At 31.5% G+C, this 23,743-nt stretch overlaps 5 protein-coding genes across 5 annotated transcripts in view; 3 read left to right on the top strand and 2 right to left on the bottom strand.

The window, feature by feature from the left end:
• The window catches only part of LOC108910789, a 29,526-nt gene extending 15,686 nt beyond the window's left edge, over positions 1 to 13,840 (bottom strand). Inside the window, exons 1-8 of the mRNA XM_023454775.1 lie at positions 13,515 to 13,840; positions 13,118 to 13,441; positions 12,400 to 12,530; positions 9,980 to 10,126; positions 9,750 to 9,882; positions 7,278 to 7,378; positions 1,898 to 2,068; positions 1,643 to 1,812 (exon numbers count right to left, since the gene is read on the bottom strand). Of these exons, the coding sequence (XP_023310543.1) occupies positions 1,643 to 1,812; positions 1,898 to 2,068; positions 7,278 to 7,378; positions 9,750 to 9,882; positions 9,980 to 10,126; positions 12,400 to 12,530; positions 13,118 to 13,441; positions 13,515 to 13,722 (1,385 nt within the window). The 5' untranslated portion in view covers positions 13,723 to 13,840. The remainder of the gene's footprint in view (positions 1 to 1,642; positions 1,813 to 1,897; positions 2,069 to 7,277; positions 7,379 to 9,749; positions 9,883 to 9,979; positions 10,127 to 12,399; positions 12,531 to 13,117; positions 13,442 to 13,514) is intronic.
• A 912-nt stretch (positions 13,841 to 14,752) lies between these two features.
• On the top strand, positions 14,753 to 17,300 carry LOC108910759 (beclin-1-like protein). The gene is made up of 7 exons (XM_018715462.1): positions 14,753 to 15,024; positions 15,170 to 15,330; positions 15,456 to 15,607; positions 15,658 to 15,903; positions 16,113 to 16,386; positions 16,468 to 16,685; positions 16,995 to 17,300. Exons 1-7 carry the CDS (start codon positions 14,913 to 14,915, stop codon positions 17,128 to 17,130), a joined length of 1,299 nt encoding a protein of 432 aa, XP_018570978.1. The 5' UTR covers positions 14,753 to 14,912; the 3' UTR covers positions 17,131 to 17,300.
• Positions 17,301 to 17,937: 637 nt separating this feature from the next.
• On the top strand, positions 17,938 to 19,255 carry LOC108910747 (40S ribosomal protein S12). The gene is made up of 4 exons (XM_018715451.1): positions 17,938 to 18,013; positions 18,134 to 18,161; positions 18,272 to 18,614; positions 19,164 to 19,255. The coding sequence occupies exons 2-4, from the start codon at positions 18,145 to 18,147 to the stop codon at positions 19,224 to 19,226; spliced, it is 423 nt and encodes a 140-aa protein (XP_018570967.1). The 5' UTR covers positions 17,938 to 18,013; positions 18,134 to 18,144; the 3' UTR covers positions 19,227 to 19,255.
• An 84-nt stretch (positions 19,256 to 19,339) lies between these two features.
• Positions 19,340 to 20,928, bottom strand: LOC108910745 (zinc finger MYND domain-containing protein 10). Its single transcript, XM_018715450.2, has 5 exons — positions 20,843 to 20,928; positions 20,250 to 20,735; positions 20,035 to 20,197; positions 19,601 to 19,941; positions 19,340 to 19,529 (listed from the first exon to the last, which is right to left on the bottom strand). The coding sequence occupies exons 1-5, from the start codon at positions 20,926 to 20,928 to the stop codon at positions 19,349 to 19,351; spliced, it is 1,257 nt and encodes a 418-aa protein (XP_018570966.1). The 3' UTR covers positions 19,340 to 19,348.
• Positions 20,929 to 21,428: 500 nt separating this feature from the next.
• LOC108910763 (rabenosyn-5) lies at positions 21,429 to 23,259 on the top strand. Its single transcript, XM_018715471.2, has 4 exons — positions 21,429 to 21,756; positions 21,810 to 22,223; positions 22,282 to 22,499; positions 22,553 to 23,259. Exons 1-4 carry the CDS (start codon positions 21,624 to 21,626, stop codon positions 23,093 to 23,095), a joined length of 1,308 nt encoding a protein of 435 aa, XP_018570987.1. The 5' UTR covers positions 21,429 to 21,623; the 3' UTR covers positions 23,096 to 23,259.
• The last annotated feature ends 484 nt before the right edge of the window (positions 23,260 to 23,743 follow it).

The following is a 23,743-nucleotide window of genomic DNA, read 5'->3' as shown; positions in this document are numbered from 1 at the left end:
AAAAAAAATTTTTTTTTCATTTTAATCATAATTATGAAGTGTTTAAGTTCAAAAAACGTGATCATTTTTTTTTCCAAAAGGTTGACCGTTTGAAACAAAGAAACAGTTTGCTAGATCAAGATGAAATTTCACAGGGTTCTTCTGGGCATATCGGACTGTAAAAGTCATGATCAACATTAGTCATTTCGTGAATATTTCTAATTTAGCCGTCAATTTTTTAGAAAACTATAAATTACCTTTTTTTCCAGATTTTTTAAATTCGTGTAAAAGATGAAAAAACATTTTTTTTTGAAAAGTTGTTATAGCATGTTACAGAAAATTTATTCCAGTTTTTGAAACAGTTCTTCAGTTCTTTGTACGTCCATTTGATGCCGAGATATCGATGATTGACGACAAAAGGATCCTTTTTCATTAAAAGTACGATATTTCGATGAAAAATGGTCATATCGAAATTAAAAAAAAAAAGAAATTCAAGCTGAATAAACAAGCTATTGCATGATAAGTGTAGCTCCTAAAAAATTTTGACCAAAAGGTCTAAAAACTAGAATCTTAGAGCTTCAAAATTCTTTTTTTTAATTCCCGATACGACCATTTTTCACCTAAATAGTCAAAAATCACGGAAAAATTTCGGAAATCTTTTTGACCCTTTAATTTTTTGCATTAGTGTAGGATATGCAGGAACTTTGTCGTCTTCTATATTGTAGACCCTATCCAATTTTATTTATGTATAAATGGGACACAAATCATATAAATAATCATAGTGCGAGTGAAATAAGCCATTATAAGCAAGTGAGAAGTTTTGACGAATATATAAAACCATTTCACTTTCACGTGTTATATACTCGTATGACGTTTTGTCAAACAGTTGCAGTTTTTTAACAAAAAACAAACTTGAAGAGACATTTTACATTGTCAATGTCGGTCACCGCGCATAGTTGTTATAAGTAAAAAAATCTCTGATTTTCATTTTTACACAAGGAATAACAACGCTGACACTATTTCTTCCGCTACTTGTTCTACGGTCTTAAAATAATTTTTTTCAATCTCTCGACAGTTTAGCAGAATAACTACAAAAATAAGTCCTGGCCTTTGAATTTCTACAACCTTTTCTTTCTGTTCATATCTTAAGCTAACTAAAAGTGAGACAGTAATTAAAAATGAAGAAATAAACATTTCGATATATGATTTTTTGCTGCTGCAATTTTTGGGAAGTGATAGACTTATATCATTTATTCTAGAAAAAATTCTGTACTGTTATAATCACTATTAAATAATTATTGAATTAAAGTTTACTGCTATTAGAACCTTAAATGTTACCGTTGGTAAAAAAAAAATTACTTAAAATATAACTGATAATATATTCACGTTGTTTCAATTATTGGCATGTTTTCAAATTTGGTATTGCCGAAGTATCTTAATTTTCAGGGAATAAAATATAATGCTTTCTTTTAATCAACAAATTTATATATTTTATGATCTTTAGTTATTATATTTATGACTGAACGTTACAATAGTGGAGACAAACAAAAATTCATTAACAAAATCATGAGAATCATTTCCAAAAAGTATATAACTGAAATACAGAATTCTCTTTGTTTACGACTTAAGAACTGAATTAAATCACATCATATTCATACATTTTCATATCTTGTAATACTTACCAGAAGAATCGAGGCTAATAACGGACAAAGTCATCTTTCCCGCAAGCACAACGGCCGGGTCTTCCTCAGAGCTAGTTTTTTCGGCTTCGGTTGCTGAATCGGCCACTAGTAAATGTGACTGTGCCGGTAACGCCCCTTCCAGGAATATTTCCTGAAAACAAAAATACACCCAGATTGCTATTTGAAAACGTAAAAAACATGTGTTCTCCTCTGGCAATAAATTCTTTTACGCCTACCTGGGGTAGTTCGGGTGGTTCCCGTGGAGCCTGAGACGAGGCAGGTAAAACCGGAGAGTTCGGTCGTGACCATTTTTTCCCACCTTCACAGCTGGCAGTCATTTCCATGCCGAGAACTTTCACAGAAGGCTGGTCTTCGTCTTGCGGCACATTTCCATTAGCCACTACATTCTACAAGAAAAGTATTTGAATTGGAAGAACGTATGGATCTTGAAATACACAAAAAAAGTGGTTAAAATACCTTCAAATAAAATTCCTTTAACTATTAGATATTATGCACTGGAAGTTTAGAACTTACATCAACTTATTTCTACTTTATAAATTATGTGCTATTTCATAAAGAAACATTGAAGATTGTTATACAGGGTGTAACGTTAAGTAGGGGTCAGTATTATTGTAGTAATAAATGCGTAATCCCCAGAATACTTATCCGACATATATTTTTTTTAACCAAATAATAATTGAGTTTTAATTCATATTTCAAACTGCACTTAAACTTTTGTCTATGCCATCACTGGGCAGCTCCCGAAATCCTTTTTAAAGCAACTATATAAGACTAACGGAGTGCCAGAGATCGAAAACGATTTTGTAAAAATATATGACAATCATCAGAATGTTGACAGTCCGTGTACGATTAATCGACGATCAGACGTTGCTGTTTTGTTTGTTCGGCTTCTGCGAGGACGCCCTTTCATCGTCATGCCATCACAAAACCTTCTGAATCAGAGGAACACAGTCAGATGTGATACACACTCCTCACCCTAGGCCGTTTGTAACAGTTGATATGTTTACGTGGCTGTTTTACCGACTTTAAAACAGACCTTTACTGCTATACACTGTTCAATGTGCATTTCCATGACAACTATCAAATACTCGCTACACCCATAACGTTATAACTTTGTGGTAGATACACGTATACCGATGAAAGAGTGACCGCAAGAATCGCCCGTTTTTTCACAATTCGTAGAGAACTAAAGAAAATAGATAAAAATATGTTTTTGGTCTCAAATTACTTGTCATAAAAAATTAAGATGAGCATAGCTTTTAGTTTTTTGAAAATTTTCAAAAATCGCCCCTATTCCAAGGGTTGAAAAGACACCCAAAATGAAGAATTGAATATAAAAACTATTAACATGTGAATTTTTCTATCGAATGATTCTTGATACACAGAAAGATTTATTCTCATGACTGAAATAAGCATGTTGAATTAGAAAATCCACCCTTAAGCGCGCTAAGGGAGTGTTTTTTAAATTTTCAAAATACTAAAAGATATGCTCATTTCAGTTTTTTACGACAAGTAATTTGCGACCAAAAATATATTTTTCTGATTTTTTTTTAATTCTCTGCGAATTGTGAAAAAACGGGTGAAAATCACAGGTTTTTTGCGGTCACTCTTTTATTGTTGCTCAGAAAACTTCCCACTACATAGTTCCATTAACCGCACATAGATAGCGCCGCGCACTTCGCCACAATAAAATCAGTCTTAAAGCTTAATAACCGAACTGTGTACGGTAGCTTCCCTATAAATATGACCCTCATTCATAGTTACACCTATGTTGGAAAAATTGTGTCAGAAAATGAATGTGAATTAGTTAATACCAATAAGAACACTATAAATTGATGTAATTTCTAATATGTTTTTATTGCTTTGTCGAAATATTTTTTTAAGCCAAAAATACGTAAAAGTGGCATGCTCGTCAAATATATAAATGCAGTAGACTAATTAACAGCACAACAAAATAATTTTGTAAATAATTTTCTACTGTATTTATATAAAATATGTAGAAAGAAAAAAAAACAAAAATCTGTAAAAATCATATCACTACTACAGCTTGCAAGGTAAGTCAAGTCAGCAAACTCCACAAATGTTAAAACTGCGTTTGGTAAATCAGCATATATATAGATATATACTGGTAACACTGACTGTTACCTGTTCAGCAATGTAACGTCGAGACTCGATTTCTTGGTCGACTTCGTCCAGTAGTGCTGACATGGCATTAACAACTACGAATAGAGAATGTAAACACTAAACTCCCACGACAGTCAAGAGTGTAAGTGTACAAAGTGGACAATTATTATTATTCCTCAAGTAGATTGTTAATATAAAACACGAGGCTGGTTTCCCAAAATTTGTAATAATTTGAACCGAATACATTTTAATTAGACTTGCAATTATAACACACTGTTGTAAATCAAAATTTAACCCTCTCCACACAGGTAGTTATTAACGATGTAAAAAAATAGAACATTTCAGGCTACATATTTTCGAAGGAAATATACGAATTATCAGGAGAGTGGGAAAACTCTGAAGATCAGAATGATTACATTTAATTTTCATATTTTTTATAAACTAATGCAAAAAATTAAAGGGTCAAAAGAATTTTCGAAATTTTTCCGTGATTTTTGACAGACTGTATTTAGGTGAAAAATGCTGCAGCAACTTTTCGGAAAAATTTTTTTTTGTCATCCTAATTTTAAAAAGCAGGAAAAAAGAGTAATTTATGGTTTTTAGAAAATTGACGGCTGAATTAGATATACAGTAGAGCGCCGATTATCCGAAAGCCGGTCATCAGAAACCTCGGTTAACCGAAAGCGCTTCAGACGGTAAACTTTTGTGAAGTTTCATCTCGATCTAGCAAACCGTTTCTTTGTTTAAAACTTTTGAAAAAAATTAAGAGGGTCACGTTTTTTGAGCTTAAACACTTCATAATCATGATGAAAATGGAAAAAAAAAATTTTTTGAGGTTTTCTCGCATTTTTACCACAAATAATGTTTAAATTGATGAAAAAAAAATTATCATTTTGAATTTTTTTTCTGAGAAGAAAAAGGGTAGTTTTGAAAAAAACTGTTTTTTAAGTGACTACAGATTGCACAAAAATTAATTTGAAATTTGTCTCAAAAAACAATATGAATCAGGGTCGAAATCTGATTTGGGTCAACTTTAATTTTAATTTAATTAAAAGTTGATGAACAGATGATCATTTCAATATCGGGAAGGTTTTCCAAAAAAATAAAAAAAAAAAATTTCGAAAAATTTAAATTTTTTCATCAATTTAAACGTTATTTGCGGTAAAAATGTAAGAAAACCTCAAAAAAAAATTTTTTCCATTTTAATCATTATGAAGTGTTTAAGCTCAAAAAACATGATCATTAAATTTTTTTCAAAAGTTTTACTGTTTGAAACAATGAAACGGTTTGCTAGATCGAGATGAAACTTCACAGGGTTCTTCTGGGTATATCGAACTGTAAAAGTCATGCCTAACATTAGTCATTTCATGAATATTTCTAATTTAGCCGTCAATTTTCTAAAAAACCATAAATTACCTTTTTTTTCCTGGTTTTTAAAGTTCATGTAAAAGACGAAAAAATATTTTTTCCGAAAAGTTGCGGCAGCATGTTATAGGAAATTTATTCCAGTTTTCGAAACTGTCCTTCAATTCTCTGTACGACCATTTGTCGCTGAGCTATGGATGATTAAAGACAAAAGGATCCTTTTTGCATTAAAAGTCCGATATTTTGATGAAAAATGGTCGTATCGAAATTAAAAAAAAGGAATAAACAAGCTATCTGGTTCATACAACGGCTTAGCTGAAAGAAATTTTTCCAAGTCCGTGGACTCGGAAAAAAAAAGAAAATTTGTAAAATTTTTTTGTCGAACTATTTCTTAGAATTGCATATCCGTAGATCCTAAGAAATTTAGACAGAAAGATCTAAAAACTACAATCTTAGAGCTTCAAAATGTTTTTTTTTTTAGCTCCCGATACGACAATTTTTTACCTAAAAGTCTGTCAAAAGTCACGGAAAAATTTCGGAAATTCTTTTGACCCTTTCATTTTTTGCATTAATGTATTAAAAGTTAAGAAAAACTAGAGAGCTGTTTTAATTAGGTCATATTCCAAATTTCTCAAAAACTTTAATGAAATATGAAATAAACATGAGTTTAATAGGTAGTTGTACTTTCTTGATTCTGGCAACAAATAACTTTAAAAGCATTTTTTGAGAAACTACTTTTTTTAACTGTCCGGAAACAAATTGAGTTGAAATTTTGTACAGAGCTTCACAATTACATAACTCTGGGAACATTGTAGGGGTTTTTCGATTGATTAACAATTTTCATTGTTATTAACATATAAAACAAAATTTTTCGTTTTTCATTACTTTTTTTGAATGTTCACTAAATCGATAATAATTATTAATATTTTTTAATTTCCCTACGATGTTCCCTAGCTTTTAGTAAATAAAAGAAATCTTTGTTTTTTTGTTCCGACACAGCCGTCCGAAAAATGGTGTCGTTGCTTGCCATCGCCTACAGCTGCCATTTTGAATCCAAATAGTTTAAAAAAATTCACAATACTACTAGAAACATGTACAATTAAGCCTTTTTGTTCCCTGACACTATATCTTGTATCGATTTTTCCTTAAAAATTCCCAAAAGTTGCCTTTTTTCCCAACCTCTAAAATGGCATTACTTCTTAAAGCATATTTCTAATTCGAATTGGCCAGACTTAATAAATGTTATGCAGTACTCTATTTTCATGTTCTTTAGCTAAAAGATAATATATAATTTTATTTCATTGAATTTTAAACATATTTTAATACATAAATACATATGGTACATTTTATTGCTGTACCGAGAAATATAATTGCTATTATGAAGTAATATCATGCGCAAAACGTTGAGGCCTTCGTAAATAATCCTTCAAAATTTCTTTATTCAGATGGGCATGATAATCGTCTCATTACGTCTAAAGTAGCTACAAGTTTTCTCAAAAATGTGTATAAAAGTATTGAGAAAAGTGAAACATTCACAGCCAAGTTTTGAGAAACCTCAGTTTCATGTTTTATACTCTTTAATCAGTGAATCGGATCTAATGTCTGGATTAAGTAGCATGTTCCTTCAAAAACAAAAATATTACCAAAATAATATAACTTTTATGTAAAATAATCTCACTTTACTTGTTACGTATAGACATGACTGTATCAAAATTTCATTTTTTTAGCACTAAATGAAAAATTGCAATTGTTACATGTTGGTATGACTGGCATACGTGACAAATATCACTTACAATCATTTACATCCATTCATCATTCATTTACACCCCTTACAGCACTTACTTTTCAAATTAAGCGCTTAGTAACCCCTTGTACATTCTACTTAATCACCATTTACAACATATTCTTTGTATCGTGTCGAGAAAACTAAAACGTGTTCCTTAGAAAGTGTGTAAATTCAATGTTGTGTCGGATGTTACAATAACGTTCAAAAATATGCACCCGCGGTGGTAATAAATGGAAGACGGCTGGGGGGGCATGCAGTAAGCGAAGCAAAGCTAAGCTGCCGATAGTGCGGATCAGGAGGGGCCCGGCTCGGCAGCGCACCTGCAACTTGAGTGGCACTTTGGCCATCTGTTCGACGATGCGCTCCATGGCAAGTTCGGTTTCACGGAGACGTTGGCGAAGTTGATCCAGTTCTGCATCCCCTGCAGATACAACACATCAACTAGACTAGAATGGAACTCTTAAAGGCTATTGCATCTTTCTCCCTCCTGTACTACACTTGACAGAACAATTGTTGAATAGGACACAGTTTTTCATTATTTTTTTCCTTAAATATGATAAGTTTTTAATTAGATTGCAGAAAAAATAATGACGGCTCCTGTTTTAGTTGATCCCGATTATCCAAACTTTACCAGCAAAAAAATGTTGCTTCCGCAACAATATATCATAACATTAAATTATTATTTGAAACAGTTCAACATTTTACTTAATAAAAAAATGTGCCTGATAAAATAACTGCATACATAGATTACCATTCACACATTATTTCTAGGAGTAATACATTATGGACTAAAGCGGTAGTGGCGGTCTGTGAGTTTTAGATAGATGGTGCATTCTCTCCTTACAATTCTTTAAAGTCTAACCGTAGTCACTGAAATGTTTGGTTCTATAAAAGTATGGTTACACTTTGATGACACGTACATATTACATATATAGGGTGAGTTTAAAGTTGAAATATTAACTCTTAAGGGATTTGTATTTAAAATATAAAAACAATTATTGTTCAGGCATATTAACTGAGGTTTTAAACAATAAATGTTCCATGGTCCAATTATTATATTATTTACAATGGTCCTTCTTACAAAGTTACAGCGGTCGGTGTACCGCTGCCGCGGCATTTTGATTACATTCCCGGTAAATGAAAATCATCTTCACTAGTGAATTACTGATTACTGTTATAGTCATGATTTATTGTAAGAGCAACTTGGGCACAAACAATTCACAAAAATAACCACATAAATGAGTCTAATTTAGAACAACTGATATGATTCTTAAAATAAGAATAAAACTGATAAAGTACTTCTTGTTTTCACTTCCATACACTGTCATAAAAGGAGTCTCAACTTAAAAATCACCCTAAATAAATTAAAAGACATACATACAACTGATTTTCTCCTCAAAGTTCAATAAATTGTAGTTTTATCAAAAAATCATATAGTTAAAATATAATAGTCATTTAAAATACTTGAATGTAATAAATGTCGTACTTAAAAAAACTGATCACATTGTAGACTCAAATATAATTTCCAAAAATTATATATTAATGAAATATTTTTTGATAAAACTAACAATAATGTAGTGATATTTCTATTTTTTAAGGAAACTATAAATAATACATCTAAAATGATGACAGACCTAAAAACTGTAACTGATTATGAATAAAATATATTTTAAACAGAACTAGATTTGTGAAGTCATTCGAGTTTTCACTGATGTTTTATAAAAATTCAGAATACGACAAAAATAAGAAAGATGTAAAATGAATTAATGAAGTAAGCAATATAAAATAACGCAGTCAGTGTGTTTATAAGATCGTACAATGTAACTTACTTGCATCCCTTTCTTTCCATCCTGTTACATTGGTGGCATAAATCATTTAAATATAGAGTATATAAACATCGTTAATATTAGAAATAACTATAAAAGGAACAAAAAGTTGCGGATGAATATATTTACAATTAAAATAAAATACTTGCAGAAAATATACAAAAGAAAAGAAATATCGGCATGTTATAGCAACATAACTTAGACCCAATGTGGTAAAGTTCAATCAATTTCATCTTGTCGGTGAGATGCGTAAACGTGATCAAACATGTTTACATATAAAAAGTTGAGTATCGAGTGGTGGGACCTAAAATACAATCGGCAGAGAAAGCTTTATATATTACTCTAACTGCCTTTAAATGCATTAAAATTCAATTGTTATTACTTTTTTGCTTCGTTCATTTAAAATTTTATTTTAAGTTTTTAATGTGGCCTCTTAGTCTTATGAGTGCTGAAAAGAAATGAGCCTTGCAGGTTCCCCCTAAACTTTGCCACTGCGCATCCGACCTACACCAGCCAGATGAAATTAAGTTGAACTGTACTTAAATATTATTCTTCTTACTACCCAGATAGATGTGGAGTTGCAAAGAAACGGCAATGCAGATAAATGTTAATTAGATGTAAGTCTGCAGCAAGTGAATGCAAGCCCAGGACATTGCGTTAATTACGAATGTAAAAACTAATATAAATTAATGTGATACAATTAAGTTGCAATCTTATTAGGGCCTTAACGTCTAGAGGAAAAGTTACCCATACTTTATGGTCTCATTTTATGATTGATGTTTACTTAAACACTGTGTAAGAAATAATGGATGACAATTCACGAAATAGTTTAAATATTTATGCAGCAAAGCTATAATTTTCACGTAGTAATAACAAATTTGCCGCTAAGGACTAAGAAAAAAAATATTTCCAGTAACGGTAGATAAAGATAGACTTGGTTTAATTTTGTAAACTGTATTTACTCACCTAGTTTACTGGAGACTCCTTCTCTAGTTAGTTTTGGCACATGGCTTCTCTCAGATTCAAAAACTTCTCTTCTGAAGTTCGGATCTGGTTCCACCGGAGGGTATAATGCTTCGGGTTGTTTTTTGAAAATAATCTAAAATGAAGTTTACTCTCAAAAGTCGGTACAGTCGGAGACAGACGTAATTTACAAGAATGTAGCTACACGATTTGGGAAAAAAAACATTACAGACCTTTAACACTGTGTACGTAAAGAATATCACGATTCCTATTGTATATATCGGCATAATAAGACCCATACTGCCCGTGCCTTGTTTTGGCGGGGGGACAACATGGCCAGCTCCTCCTAAGGTCGGTCGCATTCCAGGTATAGGACCCGGCTGAAAAGGATATTTTGAATGTATACTCGGGTCAAAATACTACTAAAAATGGGGCTCGATATCAAAGTTGGCTTTCTTGTTTTTAGTGGTGCGTTAATTTTGATGTAAAATGTACAATTCTCAATTTAATGCTAACTTCAAATTAGTTTCATGTAATGACTTAAAAAAGGATGTAAATGCACTTTGAACAATTGAATTGTTTGAATCATTTTTGAGAACCTACATTTGTCAATTCGTATTGTACGAAATCAATACACAAACCCAAAAAAAAATATAAAAACATTTGCCCCCTGAAATCTATTTGCCCATCTGCTTTTTCAAAAAACAGATAATCTAAATTTATGATGGTGATTCAAATGCTGAAATAGAGTCAACATTTATAGATGCTATTTTTTGATATTTCGTTTATTTTAGCAAATCTGGATATTTAAGTTTAACTGTAAGATATACAGGCTGTCTTATAAAAAACGCCCCAAGCTGTAACTCTGTTAATAATTATTCTATTTAAAAAACAAAAGACTGTTGTTAATGGCTTGACAAATACTAGGTACAATTGATTTTAATTTTTTTTGCCATCATCGTTAGGCGATTTTCAATTGTTTTTTCTTAAATGTCACGTTATTTTTTTTTTTGGCCTGTTCGATACAGTATTTTTTTCTGCAGTCAACGATATATTACAACTTGATATTTGTTAAATATTTTATGGAAAAAATATTTTTTTACAAAATATGTCTAAAGTAACAACAACAAAGCAAAACAAATAGATACCAGATCAACAACAAAACAAAAATGTAACAATAAAAAATCTTATAAAAATTGTTCGAACTGTCTTCCATCTTGTTGAATACATAATTGACAGCTTCTGGCTATATTTAATGAGGTGTATGTTTCTGTATATGTACTATTTCTAAATTTATAAATTAAAAATCTAAAAACAGTATGGTATCGAGTTTCTCGTTATAAAAGTAAAATAGCAGACAGTTATTGCTGATGTGTTAGAACACAATTTTCTCAAAAATGCAATGACACCCGAAAAACAAAGATTTCAGAATTACCAATTCAAAAAATTACGTTCTGTGGACTGGGAATGATATAAATCTCACATATTTTAAAGTTTTAATATAGCAGATTAAAAGTACATACATTTTTCATTAAATTGATAAATACCCTTGAAATGTGGATACTCATAATTTCTGTAAACTGCAGGTGTTAAAATTAATCCTGACAGTACAGATTTGTCATGGCAACTAATTACACAAAGCTGATGACAGTTAAAGCATTATTGTTAAATCATTGTAAGTTCGAAACTGGTATATTTCTAGAGATCCTCCTGATGAATGATCTTAGGATCTTGTACATTTTTGTTGCATAAAATGATAAAAAAAAAAGACAAAATCTGTGATACATATTTACCAAATATTTTGAAAAAAAATGGACATAATATAAACAGACGGAAAATAAGCAAAAAATATTTCTATTTTATAAAATAACTCCAAAGCCTCATGAACTTAAAATAGACAACTTTGCAATTAGAAACATATTTGACCTCATTTTTTGGGTTTTGAAGGTCCTAATAAACAGTTATTTTTAACTAATCTAATATATATTTACATTTTTCCGTTCGTCAGTTCCAAACCAAATATAAATTTATAGCCCTAAAATTATATTTCGTGTTTCAGCTACAGGATATCTAAATTTAGATTCTTTCCAATTCCAGTCTGTTCTAAACGTAACATAATTGACGCAAAGTTAGAACTTATTCATGACCTCAGAAATCACAGATATGTTAAGAATTTCTAAATATTAACAATTCAATTGAAGAAATTTGCCACAACAGATAGGTAGTTATTATTACAATGGTATTAGTGATTACATTTCGGAACATTTCTATGATCTAAAATATTTCGTGTAATGCTTTTCTACAATTTGTCATCTCTAAAATGTGTGAATAACTTGAAGTTATTTAAATTTCTACACGTCTAAAAGTAAACTAGTATTGGGAATAAAATCAACATTATAAAATACTCATTTTAAAAATAAATATTGGAGCTGTACCAACAAATTTGCTCAATATAAATAGATTATAAACACTTTACTGTCATTTATTTAAAGAATGCTACATGTAACTAACTGCAAACTGGTGCATATTGTAAATACGTTCCTAAAATCAAATATTATAGCATCCAGTCGTATTTCATATAAAAATACACAAACTTTTTCATATCTAGCGCCTATCGATTTGGAAGATATATATTGAAATGCAAATTACTCACTCTTCCCTCAACTACCCTTGTAGTAGCCCGAGGACTGCTGACTTGAGGTTGTGGTATTGCTCTACCCTTTTCTCTAAAGGCTGGATGTATAAGTTCCGATCGAAGATGCATTGGCCTTTCTTGCCTAATGTCTGTAAAGAACAAATATAAGAACAATTAACAAAATATAATTGTCTCCGCAAGAATTTAGATCACTTTGATTAAAGAAACTGAATATTTACTTCAATACAAACAACAATTTGGGAAAGCAAAAGTGAAAATACAATTTACGCAAAATCTACACTTACTAAAATTCGTCATTACTATACGAGAAGAAATTCTAATTCACATAACATTTACCATTATGCAAACATTTGTTTTTTTTTATAGTACTTTAACACAGTAAGAATAAAATACTTGCCATAGGATCTATAACATTTTTACATGCTATCTATGGGAAAATCACATTTCTTATGACAAAAAAATGTCCTTATGTTATTAAAAGTATAATCATTGAATTATAAATTGATGCTTTGCTTATTTGAATGTGACATATGCTTTGGTGATGAAAAAGTTCAAAACATATTGCACAATAATATACTTCTTAAAAATACTGAATAATAGGAGAAAATGTTAAAATTAGTATTACTAGTAAGAATTCAAAAATATTACATAGTTATGAAGGTTAGTAGCAATCCAGTTAATAGGTATTATAAATAAGCACACTTTTAATGCTTACTGGAAGGTGGCATCTTAACGGTAACTCTGTGCGGAACACCTAGCCTCCAGGGGGCTACCCCAAAATTGTATTTTAAACATAACGAACCGTTCAAAGACCTTATTTCATCTAGAATTTGTTTTACAGACTGCCCCAACCGAACTTGGTCTTGTAATACTGACGATATATCGATACCACAAGTCTCTAAAACTGCACTTTGACATTTCACTACTATTTCTCTCCCGGTTAAGGGCACATCTTCGTCCTTTTTTATAATGGTTTTGCATAATTCAGACATAATTTTAATGGTGTTGACATCAATTTCTGATATCACATCGCAGCATCCTAAATTTAGATTAAAAATAAATTAAGAATAAATAAAAGAAAAATAAAAAATAGTTAATTATAAATATGTTACCTGTAGTTTTGTCGATGGGGCTTGGTTTTATATGCTGATTTGCAGACCCTACTAACATGGGATAAAAGACTTTTGGCCACAACACTGCAAAACAACCGACCACTATCACTAATATTAACATCGTTTTTCGAGGAGTCAAGTCGTTGGTCATTTTCGCCGATATATTTGCGGAATTTACAAAACTGCCACTTCGTAATCGTTCAGTCATTATTTAACGGTCCTTATTATACCCTACCTACATTAACTACTCTATGTTCTCAACTAGCAAAGAAAATAGGAATTCTTGGCTATAATCCCCAAAAATACAGAAATATACCGATGACGATACCTCAAATCTCCTATATACGAGCCGCCTACGTACTAACGATCAAAACAGTCACCAGTGACGTGCAAAACAAAAGGATATTTTGTGATAAAAATGGTTTTTGAGTCAAGTATTTCTAGATAAGTAACGTATTTTATTATAATATACTTAACTAATAAGAAACAAGAAATTAAAGAAGTTTCCATCAAATATAACTCATAATTGTAATGTTGAAAACTTTGAAATCATGGCAGCTGATTGGTTGAATTTAAATTTCTGCCATAATTCAACTAACCAACTGCTTCACCATTTATTTATATTTTTAAATACTTCTAAATATTCTTGCACATCATTTATTCGCTTTTTCGCAATGGCGGAAACCAAGAAATTGGTGGTTAGAATTCGTTGGCGGAAACAAACAAACAATAAGAGATAGCACTGTTTTGTTCTATTAATAGGGAAAACAAGTCATAATTTTGAATATCGAGAATGTGATATTTGTATTTTACGTTTCTTTTTTACTGTATTTTATATTGTATTTTTGCTCAGATTCAGTGTTTCTAAAGCTCTTCAAATATTTTAACATTCATTGCAGTTTGGTAGATACAGGAAAATTAAAATCTTTAATGGCCGTATTTATTTAATCCGGGGTATATAAAATCATGTAAGGATACATATAGAAATTTATTTTTTTTCCATATATAGATTTATTGCTGATTGGCATTAATTCTTCTCCGTCACTGTCATTATATTAATTATTGTTCTTCACCGAATACAACAATCTAGACGTCATCGTATTTTTTGCAATACCTATGACACGTACGAAAATTCGCCTTTTTTTAGAAATCGCAACCGTACCCATAGAAAATACATTACGAAAATTATATACCATAGACTATAGACTTATATAAACTTGTCACGAATGTCACGTCACAAAAGACAGAATGAACGAGATAGTTCACGTTCACAGAATATTGTTTTTGTTCTGTGAAGAAAATATAAACTGATCATCTGTTTGCAGTTGATACAAAATTTCAATAATATGGTTATCATTTGTTATACTTAGAAATAAATATTACAGGGCATTAATACAAATGGCTGAAGAGAAATTATTTGTATCATTTGCATGTCAGAGGTGTTCCCAGCCTCTTCGATTAGATGACTCTTTGAATTCCTTTAGTGAACATGTATCAGCAGAATTAAATTGTAAGTTTAATTCCCCAATTCCCATGAATCTGTTAAAAAAAGAAAAGACTCATAAGCAAAGCAATTATTTTTATTGATAATATTGTTATTCCACAGTGAAGCAATATTTTGAGAAATATTTAATATTTTAATAATTATATTTCAGTGCCAATACATTCCAACCCGGATGTAGATTTAGAATCACAAGCAACTAGTTTTGACCATTATGTACCTCCGTGTAGGCTTTCCGATTCCGGGAATGGTGCTAATGGTTTTATGTTAATTTCGGATGAAAATGAAGTTGATTTACTCAGTCATCAATACAAGGTAAACATAAATTAAATTCGGTTTCACAAAATATGCGTAAACCTCTTCCGGGCACATTGAAGCTAAATTTTTTTTATTTATTGTGTTTTACATAATTTCAACTGTCCCTTTTTACTCTGTTTAAGGTCAAAGTAGCGTTATTTGACACGATTTCAGGTAATTCCAATATAGACCATCCATTATGTGACGAGTGTGCAGATAATTTGATAGAACTATTGGAACAGCAACTTAAAATAACTCAAGAGGATTACGATGATTATAGTAATTATTATAAAACGTAGGTTAACCAGATAACAGGAACTACGTGTGATTTTAAAATGTTTTTAGTTTACAAAATGAAAAAGATGAACCAAAATTAAACGAATTGGAGAAAGAATTGGGTGATTTAAAGGCAGAAGAAAAAAGGCTGTTGGAGGAATTGGAAGCGCTGCAAAAGGAAGAAGCTGAAACCTTAAAGGCGATCGAAGAACAAGAAGCTATTTCGAAAAGGCTGTCGCAAGAAGAAGAGAGGTACTTTAAAGAGTATACAAGGCATCGAAGGGATGTTATGGTTACCGAGGAAGAAGGAAAGAGGTAAATTTAGTTCTTACTTAAAGGGCGATTCTGTAAATGTTACATTCTAAATGCATTTAAAATGTTTCAAAATCACCACTTCCAAAATATCAAAATATATGTCAAATTTTAAAATGCTTTGCAATTTACTCGATATCAATTGAATTTTAACGACTCAAAATTTTAGCATCCTGTTAAAATTTTTGAAGAAGTTTATAACTTGCTTTCAGCCTGGAATGTCAAGTGAGCTACTCAAACATGCAATTAGACAAATTACAAAGAACAAACGTTTTTAATGCGACATTTCATATTTGGCACAAGGGACACTTTGGGACGATCAACAACTTTCGTTTGGGACGGCTGCCTTCTGCTCCCGTAGACTGGTCAGAAATAAACGCCGCCTGGGGACAAACGGCTCTACTTCTCTCCGCTTTAGCCAGAAAGATAAATCTAACTTTCGATAAATATAGGCTTGTGCCGTATGGTAACCACTCGTATATCGAGGTAAATTTATGTTTTTTTTTGTTGTTTTAATAAGATCTAAAACAGAAAGCCTGGTCCGTTACGTCAAAACGTGTATTTTAGGTGATAGGAGAACAGAAGGAGTTACCGTTGTACGGGTCGGGTGGCTTCAGATATTTATGGGATACCAAATTCGACAGTGGAATGGTGGCTTTCTTGGACTGCTTGCAACAGTTCCAAGAGAAAGTTGAAAAGCTGGAAAAGGCTAATAAAGTTTTCTGCTTTCCATATCGAACTAATAAGGGAAAAATAGAGGACAAGGATGCGAGTTATTCGATAAAGTAAGTAATATTTTTGTACAGGTGTCCCAAAACAGCATGTTAATGTTTTAGAAGGAGGTTGCAAAGGCGATTTTATGGAGAAGAATTCTTATAATGTGGCCCAAAATGCCTTTTGCCTAAAAAATCATTTTTCATTATATGTTAAAACTAACTCATTTAAAAAAAAATATTAAAAAAAGTTATCAAATGAAATCATAGACACCATTTTTATATGAAATTTTCTTCACAAAATTGTCAGCCACGTCTTAAATAATCTATATGCTGGTTTTGAACACCCTGTATATTTAATGTTTTGGATTTTTTTCTAAGGATACAGCTAAATTCCGAGGAACAGTGGACGAAAGCTTTGAAATTTATGTTAACAAATCTTAAGTGGGGTTTAGCTTGGGTGTCATCACAATTTAACAGCGACGGAGAAGAAATAGAACAATCAGAGAATGAATAATTATCACTTATCTTTTTGTAATAAATTATTTAAATATTTATGTTTTTTTTAAATAGAGGTTTATTAGACTGATGTCTGTATATAGTTCGTGTGATAATACAAATTTGGCATTTTGTTTTATCGGTGATTCTAATAATCTCTCATAATTCTACAAACTGTTAATTATTAAGTAGCAAAATATTTGTATGAAATATTTATATTTAATAAAATTATTTAAAAATATGAATTATTTACAGTGCTTTTAATAAGAAACTTTAAAAACGGGCATATTTGGAAACTACAACTTCCCCAAATTTGCTAATCCTAGGCTTGCCATGATTTTTGATTAGGTACTATTTCTGAAAAATCAATAATTTTTTAAATTAAAATTCAGTAACATGAAGTAATTGATCATATCTTACTTTGGCCCACTGTTTTTTTTTCAATTTTGCAAGGAAAAGATGTAAATTACCCTTTTCACATTAATTAATAAAAAAATTGAGTACATCAAGGATGCCTTGAGATAACGGGTCTGCCCCTACAGAGCCTAGCCCAAGAATAACAAGGGCAGGTCCAAAATTACTAGATAAGGCTACGGCGACCAGGTACATAGGCCACTGCATAATAACCATAGAAATATAGTACTAATGTAATAACCCAAAAAAAACATCGTACTTTAAATATCAACACCTGCTGAAAGGCTTTATACCACTCTTGTGACGTGACCTTTTGATTAACTTCTAATTGAGGAAAAGGACTATTTTATGGTTTAAGAATCTCTTGCAATCCGTTATTAATATGTAATTTTACGAAGAAGAAGCCGAAATGGAACTAAATTAACTGAAAACTAAAATTCCCCAAATCCCAAACAATTCCTTTTATTTCTTGACTCGAGAGCAGCAAGGTAAATGTTTACAAAATCTTAAATTTGCACTAAATATTTTTAAACATCATTGAAACTTTGGTGGCTATTTACACTTTTTAAGCAATGACTTGTATCTTAATTACTTTATTTTTGTTTCAGAATCGGGGAAAATGTCTGATATTGAAGTGTGAGTACATAACCTATTTATGTAAAAAAATTAAAGATTAAACTACTATAAACAATATAAATATATTTTGTTTAATTGCAACCGAGTAAGTTCTTATTTGTTTATTGTAGGGACGAAGCGCCGGTGGCCCCAGTACAATCTGGGGGGCCAATGGATGTCAATCAGGCTCTACAAGAAGTTCTTAAAATTGCCTTAATTCACGACGGAGTAGTCCACGGCCTGCACGAGGCAACTAAAGCTTTAGATAAAAGGCAAGCAGTTTTATGTGTTCTCGCAGAAAATTGTGACGAGCAAATGTATAAAAAATTAGTGTCTGCTCTATGCTCCGAACATCAAATTCCTCTCATCAAAGTAGATAATAACAAAAAGTTGGGAGAGTGGTCAGGATTATGTAAAATAGATAACACGGGGAAAGCTCGTAAAGTTGTAGGAAGTTCTTGTGTGGTAATTCGGGTGAGTGTTTCAATTATTAATTTTAATTATTTTAACTATTTAGCTGTGTTTAGCGAATGGTCGGTCATTTTTAGTACGTGGCTTGTTTGTGTTGCTTTCAAACATAAATTAAAAAGTCTTGTTATGCTAGTATTAATAATCTTTATTCTTTATCCACATTACAAGTTATTGTAATCTTGTATTGTAATTATTGTTGGTGCTCTAATTTTATCGCTGAACGATCGCGGCCACAGTAGTCATATTTTACAACCTGTTCAGTAGTCCCAATCAGCTGATTGGGCTATTGAAATATTTGCTCACTGAACCAATCCAATCATTCGCTAAACACAACCATAAAATCAAAATTACACGTCATTTTTGTGTTTTTCAATGGAACCGTAGTCTTTGAAATTTTGATTATTTTTTTTAAATGATGAGTTGTGGCGGCTCCCTCTTCTGAGGTTACCCATTTAAAATAAATGCTGTTAATCGCCATCTGAATATTACAGTATGATGTTTATAATATTTTTGTTAATACTACTTGTATTAACTCTTTTTTTTTTTTTGTAGGATTATGGAGAAGAGTCACCAGCTTTAGATGTCCTTAAAGATTATCTTAAGAATGCAAAGTGAGTTTGTTACATAAATATAAGAAATTAAAAGAAACGTGTTTTATTGTACTCTCTTACAAAGGTACACAATCGGATACAGTTCTTAATTTTTCATTTTATTTTTAATATATAAATAAATGATTATTATTTAATGCAATCGTCTTTATGTTGGGGCCAATGATTAACTTGACACGATCTTGAACAGTACCATGATTTCTTGCAATTAGAACATCGTTGAAGGGCTCCTTTTCCGCATTGAGCACATGCCGTTTGTTCTTTTACTTCAAACTTTTCTAGTAGGTCAGTATTGTAAGCTTCGTTTAATCTAAAATACAAAATTTAAAACCCTTTTATCAGTATTTTTATAGAAAATAAAATTTGTGATTTATAACGTACTTTTTTGCTACATCTTGGAGAGCGCTTTGATCGTTGGTAAATATCAAAGGTACTTGCTTCTCGGCAATTTTCTTCCATTTGCCTCCGGCTTGCTGCAATATTTTTTCTTTAATTTCTAGCACAGTTTCTAGAAGAAGCGGTTTTGGTGGGGCCGACGGTTGACCCGTCACTGATAAACGGCACAGCCATTGCTTTAATTCAATCAGTGGTGAAAGCTGGTCCAGAATTGTTGGTTTCATTAACGGTAAAAGTTTCATTATCTGAGATCGGCGACTCTCCGTTATTGCGTAATATTTTGAACATTCTGGATCTAGCAGTAATTGTCGCAAAGTTAACCATACCTAAATTTGTAATTTTTTTACCAAGAAAAAAATGAAAATCCATTTCTATTTTTAAAATTGGAATAAACTTAAGTTGTACAAACAAAAATATACCTGAGCTTCCGACTGACACAGTTGTTCGTTATCCCAAGTTTTCCACGATCCTGCAATGTACTGTTTTCCGTCTTTGATCCAAGGTGCTGCCATCAGTATTTGAGTAAAGAGTGCTGGTATATCGTAAGTCGAGTACATGCGTGAATAAATACTAATTGGCAGTCTGAAATGTGATTTCATTCATAGGTAATGAAACTAATGAATGTGCCACTTACCTGTCCATACTATCTGCCAAATATCTCACAATGGATAGGGATCGTATGCCGATGTCAAATGCTAAATTGTTCCTTTGTCGCAGAAGTTCTTCTTCAGCGTTTTCCTTGTTTGTGCCATCTTCCTTTGTAACTGATAGCAGTTGCGAAGTGGTGCCGCTTAAATAATCCAATAAATCAATTGCCGAGTCTTCCAGTGCTTCACAACAATTAGGGTGATATAAAACGAGCTCGAGTAGTGCTACACAGACTGCTTCATGATAAAAAATTGAATAGGCTATAAATGTGCTTTCGGGATTAGGTTCTATCTTCAATAAGTGGGGGAAAACCTTGTGTTTCCAAATGTTTATTAGAATAGCTTCGTGTATTAATATGTTTACTTTTCCGAATGAAACTAAAGATTCCTTAACATGCTCTTCTCTAACAGCAGAAGCCTCTATAAGAGCTTCCTGATTAAGTTTCTGTAGCCTCTGATGCCATTCAAGCCACCTTTAAAACGTCAATGTTAAATATTAAGGCAATACTGAAATTAATTATAAAAGCCACTAGGTAAGTATCAAAATTATGGTGAGAAGAAATTGTGCAGTTCTACTCACTGATGGCTTCCAATATTTTTTATGTTTTGTGGTTTCATAGCATCAATATACATGTCAATTTCATTTGGTAATAATATGCTATCCATTTTCTTAATCTTCCACTTTTAAAATGAAAAGGATTATGACGTGCTATTGATCAAACTTTTTTGTTTTAATCTGTCAGTTGACCAAATCCGGCCAATTGGATATATTTAAAATACACCTAAAAAAGAAGCTTTAACATGTTATATTTACCACATAAATTGCAAATATACAGTAACAACAGAATTTCATCTATAATTATTATTAATAAAAGATTATCCGAAAATTTTACTATAAGTAAGCAAGGAAACGATTTTCTGTACAAACTATTGTCATAACTTTTATTTATATTATATTTGTTGCAGCATCTGCAACAATAATAAGCTTCTGAGAAATTTTGAGTAATACCTTTTCAAACTCTTAATACTCATTGATTGTCCACTTATGACGTCAGATACGGGACTTTGTATCGAGCAATTGAACATACCTCTAAACGTTTACAATCCTTGGAGAGAATGCCTTTTTTTAAAGTGTAGTTGTCAAAACTGTCAAGACATATCTATAGAGGTTATGTTGATTTTTGAGATAAGTATAGTTTGAATATTCACATTCTATTAAAATTGTAAAAAAAACGGTTGAATAAAACAATGGTACGTTTTTAATAATGTTAAATTATTTATTATGAAGAAAATGTTTTGGAATCTATATCTTTGGAATAAAATATCTATCTATAATTGAAGGTATCTCAAATTACAAGGTAATGGCTGAAGCCACAATAAAAGAGGGGTTTTTGTGTCCTATATGTCACAAAGATTTACGTTCTCCTAATAATTTAATAGCGCATTTTCAAGATTTGCATTCCGAAGAGCAGGACATTCTAAAATCAATTAAAGGTGGGTACGATATTTTTTAATAGCGTAATACATTCCACGTCTTTGTATTGTAGATATTTATGGTATAGCTAAGAAGAAAATACTGAAAATCGATGACAAAGATCTTGAATTATTTAAAAAAGAAATAACATTGGAAAAATACTACTTAGAGTACAGCGAACCTCAAGAACCAGGTCCAGCTAAATCGCATACGGATTATTTTAAGGCAATTAGAAGAGAGAGACTGGATCACAGGACAACAGAGACAAATAAATTAGTAATCAGATTAGACAGACTGTTAAGATTTTATGGGTCCGATAGAAAACAGCAGGAGCAGGAACTTGTGGCTTGGTTAGACGGATCTACTGTTAACAGGTGCCCATCATGCGCATCTGTATTTAATATTACCAGAAGGCAACACCATTGTAGATTGTGTGGTAGTATTATGTGCAATTCATGCTCGTATTTCCTTCCATATGAAACGGCACGTATGTATTAATGATATTTTCTTTATTTCTGTTTATTTATAACTTGTACTTTTAACAGAAACAATAGTGGCCCCTGTGACCAGTTTAAATAATCAAGAACAGGGTGCCGCGAAGGAATCAGATAGTCTACGAATTTGTAACCATTGCTTGGACATGTTGGAGTGTAGGAGGCGTGTTCAAATTGAGCAAATGATTCAGCCAATTATTTGCCAGTTATACTCGCACTTGCAGAAAAATAAATTTCAAATTCAAAATTCAGTTGATATGTACAATAAGGTATGACGTGATGAATGAAGTTTACGTAATTATTAATTAATTATCATTTGCAGATGTACACTTCGCTGGTATCTGGTGAAACCACTTATTTGTTACAAGACTTGCAGTCCTTAAGAACCACAATAGCAGATAAAGCCCAAATGATAGACACCTTAAGTAAAAAAATCGCTTCCTTACCCGTGGATCCTGAAACGCCAAAAGCTGTGGCCTTACAGAATAGTATTAGAAAGGCAACTTCTATTTACATAAAAGACTATCTATTAACGCTCCCTGCCCCTCCGACAGTTCATGAATTGGAGAAGTTCAAAAAGAACTACTTAATGAAAGCTGTTGACGACGACATTATGCCTACTCCAAAAACCAGCATCAAGAAAGTTACTGTGACAACAGGGTGGTCACCGGCTAATGTTACTAATGACAGTATAGTGGTTGAGGACGATGATCCCCTTTTAGAACAAATGAATATCGTCCGGAATTATATCGATCAGGCGAGAAAGGCGCAACGTTTTGAGGAAGTCGCTTCGCTACAAGAGAACTTGGAGATGTTGAAGAAAATGTATAGACAACAACAGGCAAAGCCGAATACCGATAAGTAATTTTTGTTTTAATTTTAATCAGAGGTTACGATTTGTTTTAGCTTTATATATTCAGGATGGCTGTCAATTTAAAATTTGCCAGTTATATAAGTACATTTCATTTATCTCTCTCTTTATGTTATACCAAATCTGTATTTATATTTTATATGTTGTTTATATTATATTTGTTAGCAAAAAGTCTTTCTGTGTTAATTAATACCTTCAGAAAAAGGCAAAAATGTTTCCTTAACTATGATTTAATTTGCCAGTTTTTTACTCAATAATCATATTTGTTTAATAATAAATAATAATAACCATTATCTTTATTCCTTCTAAAATGCATGAACAGATTTATAGAAAGAGATTTCTGTGCTGTTACACATGACTAATTACACAATAAAAAAATAATTATAAAAACGAAAAATATTAAAACGAGGTTTACAGATAAAGAGCATGTCCCCATATAGGTGAAAAGCCTCTCAATGGGACAAAATAATGTTTATTTTTAAAGATGACCTTCTGGGATTCAACTCTGCTTATTTGTAAAACAAAAGCTACAATGATTTAATTCCTTAAAATCCAGATAACTTTGTAATATTAGAAATAGTTCACTTTATCTAACAGTGAATTGTCATTTCTGTGTTATGTCTACTTCGAGAAAAATCTAAA

The sequence above is a fragment of the Anoplophora glabripennis genome, unplaced genomic scaffold (assembly GCF_000390285.2).
Source record: "Anoplophora glabripennis isolate ALB-LARVAE unplaced genomic scaffold, Agla_2.0 scaffold402, whole genome shotgun sequence".
In the NCBI taxonomy this organism is placed as follows: Eukaryota; Metazoa; Arthropoda; class Insecta; order Coleoptera; family Cerambycidae; genus Anoplophora; species Anoplophora glabripennis.
The sequence above is the reverse complement of the archived record's forward strand: the minus strand, read 5'-3'. Positions and strand labels throughout refer to the sequence as shown.